This window comes from Chiloscyllium punctatum, chromosome 1 (genome assembly GCF_047496795.1).
Source record: "Chiloscyllium punctatum isolate Juve2018m chromosome 1, sChiPun1.3, whole genome shotgun sequence".
Classification (NCBI taxonomy): Eukaryota; Metazoa; Chordata; class Chondrichthyes; order Orectolobiformes; family Hemiscylliidae; genus Chiloscyllium; species Chiloscyllium punctatum.
This window is the reverse complement of record NC_092739.1, coordinates 129,513,209-129,528,703: the sequence shown is the minus strand read 5'-3', so window position 1 is coordinate 129,528,703 and position 15,495 is coordinate 129,513,209. Positions and strand designations below refer to the sequence as shown.

At 38.6% G+C, this 15,495-nt stretch overlaps 1 protein-coding gene across 14 annotated transcripts in view; it reads right to left on the bottom strand.

Moving 5' to 3' along the window:
* Nucleotides 1–15,495, bottom strand: part of LOC140479798 (transcription factor 4-like) — a 607,832-nt gene that overhangs the window by 52,385 nt on the left and 539,952 nt on the right. For 12 of the 14 annotated variants that reach the window (XM_072574019.1, XM_072573999.1, XM_072574047.1 and 9 more), the window contains 4 exons: nt 12,731–12,866; nt 6,158–6,225; nt 4,098–4,176; nt 3,894–3,970 (listed from right to left, as the gene is read on the bottom strand). In XM_072574019.1, the coding sequence (XP_072430120.1) occupies nt 3,894–3,970; nt 4,098–4,176; nt 6,158–6,225; nt 12,731–12,866 (360 nt within the window). The remainder of the gene's footprint in view (nt 1–3,893; nt 3,971–4,097; nt 4,177–6,157; nt 6,226–12,730; nt 12,867–15,495) is intronic. The other 2 variants (XM_072573978.1, XM_072574103.1) reach the window with 1 other exon arrangement.

The window sequence follows — 15,495 nt, the reverse complement described above, 5'->3', positions numbered from 1 at the left end:
AATCATTTCACATAGTGGCAAAAACTTTGCTTCATTCATTCTTTCTCTACCACAAGATTTGAGTATTCGAATGCATTTCTGGTGACCCACATACTACCCTCTGGACTCAAACTCATCCAAATCTCAAATGTACACGGGGCTGCTATTGGAATGCTGCAAACAATTCTGGTCTTCATGCTACAGAAAGGATGTTGTGAAACTTGCAAGAGTTCAGAAAAGATTTACAAGGATGTTGCCAGGATCGGACTGTTTGAACTATAGGGAGAGGCTGAACAGGCTGGGGCTGTTTTCCCTGGAGTGTTGGATGCTGAGGGGTGACCTTATAGAATCATGAGGGGTATGGATAGGGTAAATAGTCAAATAGTCCCTGGGATGGGGGTGTCGAAAATTAGAGAGCACAGGTTTAGGGTGAGAGGGGAAAGATTTAAAAAAGACCTGGGGGCAGCTTTTTTCACGCAGTGGGAAGTGCATGAATGAAATGAGCTGCCAGAGGAAGTGGTGGAGGTTAGTACAATTATAGCATTTAAAAGGCATCTAGATGGGTATATGAATAGAAAGGGTTTAGAGGGATATGGGCCAAGTGGTGGATATGGGACTAGATTTATTTAGGATATCTGGTCAGCATGGACGCATTGGACCAAAGGGTTTGTTTCTGTGCTGTACTTTTCTGTGATCTATGGCAACTTCCAATAAATCGCTTGTTCCTGTGCTTGCCCAAACACATGATCCTCTGTAAATCAATGCCTTTATTTTAAAATTTTCATCCTTCTCCCCCCGCAAACTCCTTCATAGATTTCCCCTCTTCAGCTCTGTAAACCCTCCATATATAATCTAATTTTGGCAAGTTACACATTCTGGATTTTAATTACTTCATCACTGGTGGCCATGCCTTTTACTTCATAGGCACTAAGCTCTGGAGGCCTATCTGACATCTCTCCACTTCTGTTCTATCCATTAAGGCACACCCAAAACTTTGACCAAGTTTGGTCATCTGATGTAACAACTCCTTATGTGAAATACATGTCATATTTGTTTTATAATGCTCCTTTAAAGTGCCTTGGAATATTTATGTTAAAGGCAATTAAAAAGCTGTTGCTACACCCTAAAACATTTCAAACTTGTCAAAAAACGTCATCACAAAGATAGCTCAACCTTTTAATTGTTGTAAAAGCAATACGTCTCTTTTTAGCCTTAGAGAATACATTCAAGATGCAAGGAATCCAACTGAACATTATACTGCATGAAATAATATTGCATAATTATTGGGCAATTTTACCAAAGCTGTTATTTCATTCAATGTTGTTTCTCACCTGGTTCTGAGTGACAGATTGGTTAGAACGATTCCATTGGTTGCTTAGTCTGAACTACTGATGAGTGACAGCAATTGTCTTGTTTAAGACTGATAGCTGTTCAGTTAGCTCAGTTCATTGGTTAGCAATGCACAGTGATGTCAACAGTGTGAGTTAAATTCCTGCACTGGCTGAAGTTATCATTAAGGACTCTTCTTCCCAATGTCTCCCCTTGCTTGAGTTGTGGTGACCTTCATGGTAAACTAACATCAGTTGTCTCTCTCTGAGAGAGCAGCATTATGGCTCAGCATGACTGTGGTGACTTTACCTTTACCCATTACTGACAGGAAACTCAAGCCAAAGTTTTGAAATATGAGTATGCAAGTACATACTAATCACCAGATGACCTTGATAAATGTAGCAACATTCCTAAATGCAAACTGCAAAGGAAATTATTTTTCCATTTCTCGAGTTAAAAAATATTTTGAAGTGAAGCAACAGTTTGCAATTTTGGACAATGAGAAACTTGGAAATACCACAACATAAATAACAACTGTTAAAATTTACAACTTATTTGACTGAGCTCTGCGCAGGATGTCAGTGTCAAAGAACGAACATTTTGGCTACAACACCCAAAGTTAATTTTCCAAATGTCAATGCCCCATGACTGGGTATGAACAGCTGGAAAATAGGCAGAAATTCAGTACATTATATAATGTCACATAAAACTTCAGAGGCTCTGGACAACTCATCAGTTTCCCAATTATAATATTTAAATTATGCCTCAAAGATTTCATTTAGATACCTTTTTAAAGAGGCAGTAGCACAGTTGACGTGTTACTAGATGAGTAATCTAGGGGACCAAATTAATGAAACCCTGATCACTCAATTATTTTGAATATATTTGTTTGTGGAACAAGTGTACATGGGATTAAGTTCTACTCAGCAGTTTCAAAGCCTGAATTTTTAAAGGACCTGGAAATCAAAAGCTGGTATCAGTGAAAATGTGACTTAACAAAGAAATCTACAGATGGTCATAAAAATTTAACCAGTTCAGTAAGGTCCTTAAATAAGAATTTATATCAGTCCTATATCAAAATGGCCGACTCTTAAGATGCCTGCAAAACTGGCCAAACAAATTAATTATAACAAGTTAGGAAAGGACCATAAACGTATATCTTGTTATCAATATCTATATTTACAATGTTAATTTAAAAAAAACTGAATTAGTGCATGCAGAAAACTTTATCAAAAAGCATCCCACATAAAAGGGAAATTTGTCATTGGCTGTGGATGCAAGTGTTCAGAAAAGATCAATAATATTGCTGTAATCAAACTCTTGATTTGAGGGCCTTTTAAAAAAAATCCTTTTTTTTGCCTGCGTCTAGTTGTTCCGAAAGCTTCATTGCTTTGTGTTTTAGTGCTTAATTTTAATACAACAGGCAAAATTGGGTGCTCTATAGGAATCATCTTTATTAAGGATGCTGATAACCTGACCAACTGATGGTTTGAAAATATATCCTTCAGTGTCAACAGCAAGCATTCCTAGCAGGTATGTCGCTGATCAGATTAGGGCAAATGCCTCTATGCTCTGCCCTATCAAGAAACCTCAGTTCCAACCTCATAACTGGGAGGAAAATTAGTGTGATACAGGATGGTGTCCACAAATCTACAAACACCAAACATTTTTCTGTTACTTCTTAACTGGTTTCCCAATGACCAATGCTTTCTTCGATTGACTCCAATATGAATAATTGGACTCATGTGTGACTTTTAACTAGGTGGAAGTGAGGACTGCAGATGCTGGAGATTTGAATGGAGAGTGTGGTGCTGGAAAAGCACAGCAGGTCAGAAAGCATCCGAACAGCAGGAGAGTCAACGTGTCGGGCAAAAGCCTTTCATCCTGCTGTGCTTTTCCAGCACCACACTTTCAACTGTTACTTTTTCCTGTCTGGATGGCCAGTCGTCCCTGCATCCTAGGAACCAATCTACGGAACCTTTGCTGTAATGCCTGCTCAGCAAGTGTATCCTTAAAAATGCCTACAATGAGTTCCATAATATACTGGGCATAAGATTATAAAGGATGCCTCGGAATGCCTGGGACACCACAATTTTCACTGCTACAAATGATATCATAAAAGTAGAGCATAAGTGAAATTCCCACACTCTCTTAGAATGTAATTGCTAGTGGAAAAGGAAGAATGTCCTACCCACTCATCTCAGAATCTCCTTAACAGTTATATACTTTCAAATCTTTGAACTTTTCACGTTAGTCTAATTTTCAACAACAAGTATAAATTTTGAAGGAGGAAAATGCCTCATTACTCCAAATATGAATGCACCCACTTAGCTCAATTGTTCCCAGGCAGCTAAACATTCAAAAATGTTACAACTTTGCTTCATCTGAAGGTTTATAAGTGCAGAAATCTCCTAAAGCCTTGATGTGATTCACATACATAAGAAAGAAAAAGACATAGATCTATCGACCGCCAATGAAGCAACAGGAAAAAAGCTTCAAAGGCACTGCCAGATTAAGTGTGTAAATGGAATAAATGAGTTCTATTTTGATAGCATATTGCTGCATAAGTTTTTCCTCAGACCTACCAAAGAGTGAAGTGGGCCTTCGTAATTGGGAGAAGATGGACCCTGGCCTCCATTTCTAGACCACACAGAGGTACCTGCTAAAAATACAGATTAGGGTTAAATGCATGGCGCTTAAGGTCAAGACACAAGAGGGAAAGAAAAAGGTCAAACACACACACATACATGGATATTCAATTTGCCTGAAAGACTGGTGGATTATTTTACCTGTGAGGGTTGGCGGAGATCCAACAGGCGTTGATGGAGTTGAAGGGAAGCTGTTGTTAGTGTGGTCTGGTGAGTAGATCTAAAACACAAGCAGAAATATTTTCATATTAGTAGGACACTAAGTGTAATCATCACAGTTCAATTATACATTGTGCTGCCCATTCTATTTGCACTATAGTTAATTATTTGTCTTTTAACACTTTACAAATTATCAGCCCCTTTATTCCGCAGTTGAGCATTTTGTATTTCATTCAAATTTACAGTTGGCTTGCAATAAAATTCCAAAAGTGTGAAAGAGACCAGTTGTTTTCCAACCCAATACAGCTGAGGGTACAAACTCTGAAAAGTGGATTTCAAATGGGTCACAAAGAAATTGCTGAAAAGTGTATTGAGAGAGAAACAGAAATTGTTGAAGAAACTCAGCAGGTCTGGGAGCATCTATGGGAAGAAAGCAGAGTTAACATTTTGAGTCTGGTGACGCTGATAAACAGTCAACGAACTTGAAATATTAATTCTGCTTTCTTCCCACAGCTGCTGGGTTTCTACAATTCCTGTTTCTCTCTCAATATACTTGTTCAGGGAGGACTTTGTGCACATTATTTTATATACGTACACTTATCACATGGAGAGTTGGAACCTAAATACTGTAAGAAAGTGAGAACTACAGATGCTGGAGAGTTAACATTTCATCGGAAATCCAGCCCCAGCCTTCTATTTATTTCTCAGGCACCTTTCGCCCGTCCCACATTCCTGAAGAAGGGCTTATGCCCAAAGCAGCGACTCTCCTGCTCCTCAGATGCTGCCTCACCTGCTGTGCTTTTCCAGTGCCCTTCTCTTCGACTCTTAAATACTGTACGTTGGTAAGTGAGTACAGGAGAAGGAGCGGAATTAAGGGCAAATGGTGGAAATTCTGTGTTTGGAGCAATTCATGCAGATCTCCAATCAGCACAATCTTCTAATTCATGCAGAGCTTTAATACGTGAAAAGGGTGATAGCATTCATCAACGCTGTAGTCCTTCCTTCTTCTCATATCCATGTTACACATACTTGATCTAAGTGGGCCCATGCATAAATGTTAGATCACTGTGAACATTCCATGTGATGGAATGGTCAGACTCTAGTGTACTGCCTATTTTCCTCAAAAAATCATAATTTGATTTGGATGCATTAAACATATACTTAATCTAATAGACGGATATTCAGCGGTTTGAATGCCTGTTTCTGGCAGGGGTCCTGCGCAATTTTTGCCAATTAGTGCCAATACAATAAATGCTACACTTACAGCACAGAATGAGCACATAAATACTGCTCATCAAATTTGAGGCTAAGTAATTGGATGCTTGCAAAACGGTCACAACAACATGAGTTTCTAGGTCATCACCTCTCCAGAGGGACACAGCTAAGACTGGGGAAATTAGCAGACAGGAAGTCACTGGGTATAATCTATGTCTCACTGCACAGTGGAGCAATTTATTGACACAACAACAAATGTATTAGGTTCTAAGTTTCACAATCATGCTTTCTGTCCCCTCAAAGACATTTATTTTGATAGTAACATACTTTGTAAACTTTTCATCATATTTTCCTAAAACTCAGAGATAAAAGTTTTTTTTTGCTTCTCCTTCTTAGACTTAACAAATAAACACTGCCTTACTAAAGAAAACTTCAAGCGGGAAAGCCCCAAACTGGTTTAAAGTCCAACTGGACAAAACACATCTTCCCAGGTTAGGTCTCTTTGGATGCTGGTGCAGAGAATTCCAGCTAAGTGTAGCAATCTCAGGTATTGTGCCAGGTGGCCTGTGCAGCGATCTTAAGAACAAATTATGGCATTAAAAAATAAAATCCAAATGCTATCCAGACATCCAAGAAGTTTGGATTAAATTGGTTGTGCCCGTAAGTAATCATGTTTAAGCATAGCCAAGGTTGACTCAAGTACTTTGAGGTACTCCATAAACTATGCACATACACACACAGCTAAATCAAATTTTCACCATTCACAGCCTTGCCCCTTTTCACACAAAAAAGATGCTAAGTGAGTGAACAACAATCCCTCTACTTACTGATGCAAGTGCTTTACCCAGTGCATCGCCAGTCTGTGAGCTGCCAGTTGGCGCTGCTGCTCTGGTTACTAGAAGCAAAAAAAATCAAATTAGGTCACAACCTGCAGAAACATTCCAGCATAACATTTTACTTAACGAGGAGAAAAACCCATGTCATAAGGCTGTGGAAAACCGCCAGATGACATCACTAATGTTGAATTGTAAGATTATCAGTTTTATTCAACACAGATGGACTATTAGGTGGAGAGAGAAGCGGCAAACACTGACCCTTTCACATTTCTACATTTTAAGTCCTAACTGGAATTCCAAGCAAGTTGTGAATGCCCTTGTTCTTTACTGATTAAATTACTGATTGGATACCATCTTACATGTCAGAAAATACTGGTGCTTAGACAGCCTAAAAACAGCTGTTGCCTTCTATTTAAGTTATCTTTCAGTGATGTAAAGACAGAATGAGGATAGGTCCCAGCATGCTTAGTTCAGAAAACAAAAATCTGAATAGCAGCAAGCCCTTATTGAAGGTTACATTTCTGATTCAAAAACACAAAGAGACTGTTTTTGTTGTGTCTATTTTCATGTGGCAACTAGTTAAGCTTGGTCAGAGCAAATCTCTTGCTCAAAATCATGATAAGTATTTTTAAAAAATCAAGAATCAGATTCTTGAAGAGGAGGGCTATTAATGAGCACTGGAGTCTAGCAAAAGAGAAAGATTAAAACATGGTGGTTCATGAAGACAGTTTCTATGCTTTAAACTCTAGGATTCTCGAAGTCTGGAGAAAGTGTGATCTAGTTATTAAGTGAAGTCATTAAGGCAACAATAGAAACATAAATATAAAACAACTACATGAAATGCTTCTAAAATGTATCAATATGCGCACATATAAATACATAAAATATTTGCATATAACTTGCTTAAAGATGATGCACAGGAGTGAATTATAGCACATAGTTTCTATCATTGGGGACCTGATCTTAATATTCAAATTGCATGGGGGCAATCAACAGCAATGTCGCCAATCTACATTTCTGTTCATTGTTGTGAAATCATTTTTTGGAGGAATGCTTTATACCCAATGGATTACAATAGCACCTGATGTGAAGCAAAGCTGGTAACATTTGCACGTAGTGGGAAACTTTCAAAGTTCAATTTCAGAGACAATTTCACTTGCAAATTGTTGCGTCCTATCACTGCTATTGCAATCAGTTTTAATAATATTGCATATCAAGCATGGAGCCCTGTAAAATTAACTTTTTTTTATTGTCAGCACAGGAATATCATGGGCATACACTTGGGAACAATGGGTGATAATTATGCGCAGAATTTGTTGCTGAATTGTTCCTAACCTTGTTCAGGGATAACAAAGCAAATCTAGCTTCCCCTTCTCTGCTCAAGCAAGAAGGATCTGCTAATAATGAAAATTAAGCATCAACTCAAGTTGCTAAAAGCCTGTATGAGTTGGCACCACGCCTTTGAAACTTTTGCTCATCGATATGTCAGCAGAGTTCTTACTAACTTCCTACATTCTTTTGGGCTGGTGCTTTATCCCGGAGAGTGTTGGAGGCTGAGGGGTTACCTCATAAAAGGTTTATAAGGTCATGAGGGGCACAGATAGAGTGAATTGCCAAGGTCTTTTCCCCAGGGTAGGAGAGTGCAAAACTGGAGGACATAGGTTTAATGTGAAAGGGGACAGATTTAAAAAGGACCTGAGGGGCAACCTTTTCCACACATGTATGGTGGTGCGTGTATGGAACGAGCTGCCAGAGGAAATGGAGGAGGCAGGTACAATTACAACATTTAAAAAGCATCTGGATGGGGACATGAATAGGAAGGGTTCAGAGGGATATAGGCCAAATCTTGTAAATGGTACTTGAACAGGTTAGCATGGATGAGTTGGACTGAAGGGTCTGTTTCCATGCTCTATGACTGTATGACTCTGCAACCGATATGAAACAAAAGTGCAAAGCATTGATTACACAACAGTTAAGAGTTTTGTCTGCCCATTTTTGCTTCCGCTTATGGAGAGGACAATTGAACAAGGATGTTCAATACAGATGCATCAGAATAATATCAGGAATGAGAAGCCGTAACAATAACAATTGTTACTCTTCCGCTGATGAACAGTGGGCTAATACAGATCTGGTGTAATAGGAAAAGATTTTTCATTCCTTTGACTGAAGAATGGTAACATAAGAGCTCAGAGCAGACAATGGTATTTAGCCCCCAAAGCTTACTCTATCATTTAATAAGATCCCAGTTTATCTGATTGTGGCTGCAACATATTTTCCTGGCCACTCCAACTTTTGACTCCCTTGTTGGTCAAAACCTACCTATGTGTGCCTAAAAAATATTCAATCATTCTGGGGAAAGGAAAAGACTCGCAAACCCCAGTGAAAAGATTTCTCCTCATTTCCACCTTATATGGAAGAACACTTATTTTAAAAACAAGTCTGTATTACAAGACAAAACATCCTTATATCAACTGTAACTGTCTCATAAAAGATTCCAACGCATATAGGTCCAATCTGTCCAAACTTTTCATACAAGATAGCCCCTGGTGATAAGTGAACAACAATTTAAACCAATTGCTCTCTAATCAATAGATTTAGAGAGCAAGCAGAGACCATTAGCAATGTCCTTTTCATGCAAAGCTTGAATGTTGTGTGACAGAAAGAATTAGAGCATTACACCTTTTAACAGAAAAATTGAATAAATATTTTAAGCAGGAGAAAGGTTCAGAAGAGAGTGTAGAGCAGTTGGATTAGGCTTGAATTTATTCAGCGTTAAGACAAATGGTTGAAAGATCTTATTCTAATATAAAATTCAAAGATTCGCTTGTCATCGAACTGATCCAGGCTGTTTGGCAAAATAATTTCTTTCAGTCACTGAATGGCACTACCAAAGTGATGGGATAATGATTTTTTAAAAAATGTAATTGTCATCACTTGTTGAGTTTTTAAAGGTAAGGAAAGGGAAAAGCTTTCCAAAGACATTTCATGAAAACAGTGCCCTTTTAATGATCATCTGGCTGACTCAGAGTTTCACACAAACCCAACTTTACATTCAGACATTACTCAAGTCTGAGGTCTTTTGGGTGTGGTTAACACTAATTGCTTGAACATTTTATTTTTAAGATCTTCTGGAATGTTTTGGTTTTCATGACTGATAGTCCAACTGAAATTTTCAGAGAAAAAGTTATTTGTTTTGGACTGTACATGGTAGGAATTTTAGCAGACTATAGGTACCAAGACACTTTACAAACCTATTTCTGATTTTCATACCAGCTATAACAGTTGCTTGTAAAGCATATTTTTATAACTTTTATCATAATAATTAGAATTATTGAATGCTATGTTATGATAATAGTAAGCATTACCATTATGTTGGTGATATAACCAAAATAATGGTAATATTGATATTCAACTTTCATCTGATTTTAGTCCTGAGATCTTCATTAGCTAAGATGACAAAATTAATAAAAAACAAATACGGACCCAAAGCAGCTGCTGTGATCACCTGAACGGATTAAACCGAGCTCAGGAAACAAGGATCAGTCTGACCTAGAATTGACATTGTTATAAAATACAGCAAAACTCTGATCTGTATCTCTTAGTGGATGGACACCTTTCTGGACACATTGGGATGAAAGTCATCTGTGGATTAGCCAGCTCAGAAAGACACTGGAATTATAGACCAGAATACACACTGAGTCGTATTTCAAAGTTGCTTTAAAAGAGCAAAAAAACCCAAAAAAAAATCATTTGGTAACAAGGACCGTGAAGTCTCTCTCAACTCTTAAATGTTTGTGGTAAAGCGATTTTGGAAAACAACCATTCATTAAGTATGCAAAGCTATCTAACAAACCTCCTCATAGCTAAACAAACAAGAGAAGAGCTTAAAAAACTGGAATTTAGGTCACACTTACAATTCAAAGATTCAAAAAAACTTAAGAATTTAATTGTATTTGTTCTTCTTTTTAAAACCAACCGTCCCTCCCAGTTTGTTTTTAAGCTTGTGACCTGTAAGTTTGTGCGAGAACTTGATGTCATATTTTTATTAATTTTTGGGGTAGTGGGTAAAAAAATATCTTTCACTCAAGGAAACCTTGAAACTTTGGCTCCTTTATTTTGATTTAGTTAATTACATTCTGATTGAAGCAATAATTGTGCGCTAAAAAGAAATGGGGCCAATTCCCCTTTCTCTCCTGGCCATAACATAGAAAAAAACCTAGTTATTGCACCAAGTCTATGTTGAGTTTTATATAAACTGGCTAGTTTAATTCTGCTCACTGCTCATAACCAGCTAATTGATAAAAATGTTACAGAGTTTTATAAATATTATATAAAATGAGCTCCAGACATAATGAAGATGAAAAGCCACATTCTCTACAACACAATAGAAGTGCTAGAAATTCAATCTTAGAGGGGTTAAGAACTGATGAGGTCCTAAAGATAGACAACAAATGGTGAAGTATTGTTTTAGCAAAAGGCAATATCTTGGATATTGGAAGTAACATGTAATAATTGTACAGTTTTCCCTCTTTCCCTCCAAGCATGCATTTCATTTGTTCGGTTTCAAACATAATTACCTTTAGTAACAATGATAACTGTGTTAAGGTTGGAAAGTTATTGGGGTAGGCCAGAACGCAGATTTGAGCCCGGACCTTATTCAATGGTGAAGTAGGCTTAAGAGGGTTTTGTTTTGTACAAAATATTTGCTCACGGCATATGCGTCACTGTGTAGGCCAGCTTTTACTGCCCGTTTTCTAATTGTCCAGTGCGCAATTAAGAGGCAACCACATTGCTGTGTGTGTGGAGTCAAACGTAGACCAGACTAGATCAGTTAAGAACCACAGATTTCCTTCCCTAAAGGACATTAGTAAACAGATGGGTTTTTACAACATTCAACAGCAGTTACATGGTTACTATTAGGTTAAGTTTTCATTCCAGCCTTTCATTGAATTCATTTCACCATCTACCATGGTGGGATTCAAGCCCATCTCCCAAGGACATCTGAACTTCTCTACCACTGAATGACGTGTAGGCGTATTTTTTTTGACAATGTTTAAGATAGCGATTGATAGATATCAGTGGTGTCACGGATTATGGGGATAGTGTATGGGAACAGGGCATCGATGTGTTTGATCAGTGAAGAATAAATGGGTATACTTTACAGGCTGAATGGTCTACTCTTGTTCCTATTAGGCTGGGGACTCTATGACAAATCCACTGACATTACAGTTAAAGCACCACCTCCCCTTACTCCTGCTCTTAATTCTTATGTACGCATGAAAAATGACTAGTATGCTAAAGTCATGTTGGTTGACTCTGATTTCTTTAATGGTTCATATCATTTTGTTCTAATAAAATAAATTGTTTGGCTACGATCAACTGATTCAATAACCTCTTTGCTGCCAGAAAACAACAGCACCAAAACAGTAGCAGTGAGAAGTTCATAGAGCCATAGAGTCATAGGGATGTACAGCACAGAAACAGACCCTTCGGTCCAACACATCCATGCCGACCAGATATCCCAATCCAATCTAGCCCCACCTGCCAGCACCTGGCCCATACCCGTCCAAACCCTTCCCATTCATATACCCATCCAGATGCCTTTTAAATGTTGCAATTGTACTAGCCTGCACCACATCCTCTGGCAGCTCATTCCATACACATACCACCCACTGCGTGAAAAAGTTGCCCCTTAGGTCTCTTTTTTAAATTCCCCCTCTCACCCTAAACCTATGCCTTCTAGTTCTGGACTCCTCCACCCCAGGGAAAAGACTTTGTCTATTTATCCTATCTAAGCCCCTCATGGGTGGCACGATGGCACAGTGGTTAGCACTGCCGCCTCACAGCGCCAGAGACCCGGGTTCAATTCCCGCCTCAGGCGACTGACTGTGTGGAGTTTGCACATTCTCCCAGTGTCTGCGTGGGTTTCCTCCGGGTGCTCCGGTTTCCTCCCACAGTCCAAAGATGTGCAGGTCAGGTGAATTGGCCATGCTAAATCGCCCGTAGTGTTAGGTAAGGGGTAAATGTAGGGGTATGGGTGGGTTGCGCTTCGGCGGGGCGGTGTGAACTTGTTGAGCCGAAGGGCCTGTTTCCACACTGTAAGTAATCTAATCTAATGATTTTATAAACCTCTATAAAGTCACCCCTCAGCCCCAGCTTATTCAGCCTCTCCCTATAGCTCAAATCCTCCGACCCTGACAATATCCTTGTAAATCTTTTCTGAACCCTTTCAAGTTTAACAACATCTTTCTGATAGGAAGGAGACCAGAATTGCATGGTCCTAACCAATGTCCTCTACAGCTGCAACATGACCTCCCAACTCCTATAGTCAATGCTCTGACCAATAAAGGAAAGCATACCAAATGCCTTCTTCACTATCCTATCTACCTGTGACTCCACTTTCAAGGAGCTACGAACCTGCACTCCAAGGTCTCTTTGTTCAGCAACTCTCCCTAGGACCATTAAGTACTTAAATGCAACATATGATACGTTAAGCAAAGTTACTTTTTTCTCCAAAAACACAATAAGCTAGTACTTAATGCTCAGTAAAGTTCCATAACTTACCCATGATATTGTCTGTTCCATTGGCAGCAGGCGGTGTGCAGGACGCAGCGCCATAGTGATTTGTGCCACTGCGGTGGAAACTGGACATCGGTGGGAGACTGGCATTGATGTCCGTTGAAGAGTGTGGTGGGTAGCTCTGTGGTTTATGTATACATATATCATGAAGAAATAAAAGCAAAAAATGTATTAATTTCACAAATGTTATCAGTTCTCGATATAAACAGGATTTACTTATGAACATACCAATTAGAAGCAGGAGTTGAGTTAGGCTCAAGAGTTATTTGCTTATCCCTCAATCTTCTCGGTTCATTTTGGTCATATAATTATCTGATTAAAGTTTAAAACACTAGTCTCAGAACCGCGTTTTCCCCCATTCCAACGGAATGCGACATTTAGTCATGTTATGATTTGTTTTCAAAAAGTCTAACCCTATGTTTTGATTCTTTTGAAGCCACATAGAACCATAGAGTTTACATGGAAATGATTTATTCCTTCATCTCCAATCTTTTGATAAAACAAATAATGTATTTTTAAACCCTGTCTCCCGGTCATTCAATATTTTTCTTTTTAAATTACATATCCGATATCTGTTTAAAAGTTTGGCTCCTAACCTCATTTATAGCCTTGGTCCAAACAAGTATAAAAGAGCTCAACACAACAGGAGAGGCGAGTGTGACTGACTGCCTCATCTTGACAACAACTGACCAACTGTGGCACCAAAGAACCCAAGAAGAAACTCTCTAGTGGTTGGAGTCATATCTAATACAAGGAAGCTGAACATAGATCAATGATCTACACTCCAGTATATTGTTGTGGGAGTTGCTCAGGAAAAAAGTCCTATGCCGAACCACCTTCGGCTGCTTCATCAATTGATCTTCCATTTACTACACTGTCAGAAATGGGGATTTTCTCTGACTACTGCACAATATTCAATGCCTTTCACAATTCCTCAAACACTGCAAAAGTCTGTGCCAATGTCAAGCAACACCTGGACAACTTTGAGCCTAAGTGGCATATAACGTTTATACAACGTAAGTATTGGATATTGACCATATCCAACAATACAGAATCAAACCACCTTCGCTCGACTTTCAAGGCATTCCTATCACTGAAACTTTCACTATCAACATCTTTAAAGTTACCGTTGACCAGAAACTAAACTGGACCAGCTATATCAATACTGTGACAACGGGAGCCATACAGGAGCGAGGAGAAACTCACCTCCTGTTGTCCTAATATTTGTCCAAGTTCAACAAGGCACATATTCTCCACTTGCCTGAATGAATGCAGCTCCAACAACACCAAAGAAACTTGACACAATCCAGGACAAAGCCACCTACTTAGTCATTTACGCCCTGCATCATCAAAGCAGTATGCATGATGTACTGCAGAAATTCACTACGGGCCCTTCAATTGCACCTTCCAAACACATTATTTCTACCATCTACAAGGAAGAGGGTAGCTGTTGCATGGGAATACCATCACCTGCAGGATCCACTCCAAGACCTGCATTTGCCTGGCTTGGAATATATTGCACTTCCTTCAATGTTGTTGGGTGAAAATCTGAGCACTCCCTTCCCAATAGCATTTGTGTATGAACTTGCACCCACAGTTTGCAACAGTTTTAGAAAACAGTTGAAAGGCAATTAAGCATGGGCAACAAATTAATAAATGTTGGTATCCTAGGCATTTGCCTACATCCTTTGAAGGAATTTTTAAAAAGAAAGTGTTTCCACAACCTTTCAGACAGATCATTGTCGAGGGAAAAGAAGTCTCATCTCCTGCATTTTTTTTGCCAACTTTTAAAAAACTGTATCATCTTGGTTATGAAACTTCCTGCCAAGGGAACGAGTTTCTCCATATCAACTCGACAAAAACTTTTAATTTGAAATATTCCCCAATGTTCTGTGTTTTACGTTTAATAAATATTGTTTTCAAACCAGAATTACTTTATACATACTTTCCAACCACCCCACTCCTGTTCTTCAACTGATGTCTGCAGCTGTGCACTTTCCTTCAAGATTTATTGAATAACCACCAAGAACTGAAACAGTGGTTTAGTTTTACCCTCTACAACCCAACATATGAAGGCAGCTCTACCACCAGGACACTGAGTAAGATAAAGGGCTAGGGCCTCACCTTCACTTTTAAATACTAAGCAAAATATCTTGTTAATGCAACCCAATAATCTTTTATATACATATTTGGATGAAGCCTTGTAGATTTTGTTTTGTGATAGCTTCAGTGAAATGGTCAAAATAAAGTTAACATGACCATCTTCTGATAGAAAATCATACCTTTTCAAATGAAAATATACTTGCAACAATAAAAGAAAGTTCTAGATGAGCACAGAAAAATGTGCACGTCATGGTAATGTAACAAATAATAGGGAATCTGACCAGAATATTTCTTTTTAATTGAGATGGATAGATGAAACCAGGATCATGTTGCAGGACAGCATTACTGGCTGTTTGTAATCACATTGGTGCTAATTACAAGTCTTAACCCCCAGTTCACTGATTTATTTAAAAAAAAAGAAAATATGTAATTAAAGCTGCGTGGAGTTACTTTCATGCATTTGAAACAATATTCATGCTGGTGCATTACTGTCCAATGTCAAGTCACATTTGTCCATTGTTTTAATTTTTGCAGTACTGCTCTGTTTGCAGTTCCTGCAAAGTGCAAATGGGGCTTGAAGTATGTGAAGAGAACAGTGCAGACATTCACACAGCAGAGTAAAAAAAATCAGTTTCCTTTAGGGCCAG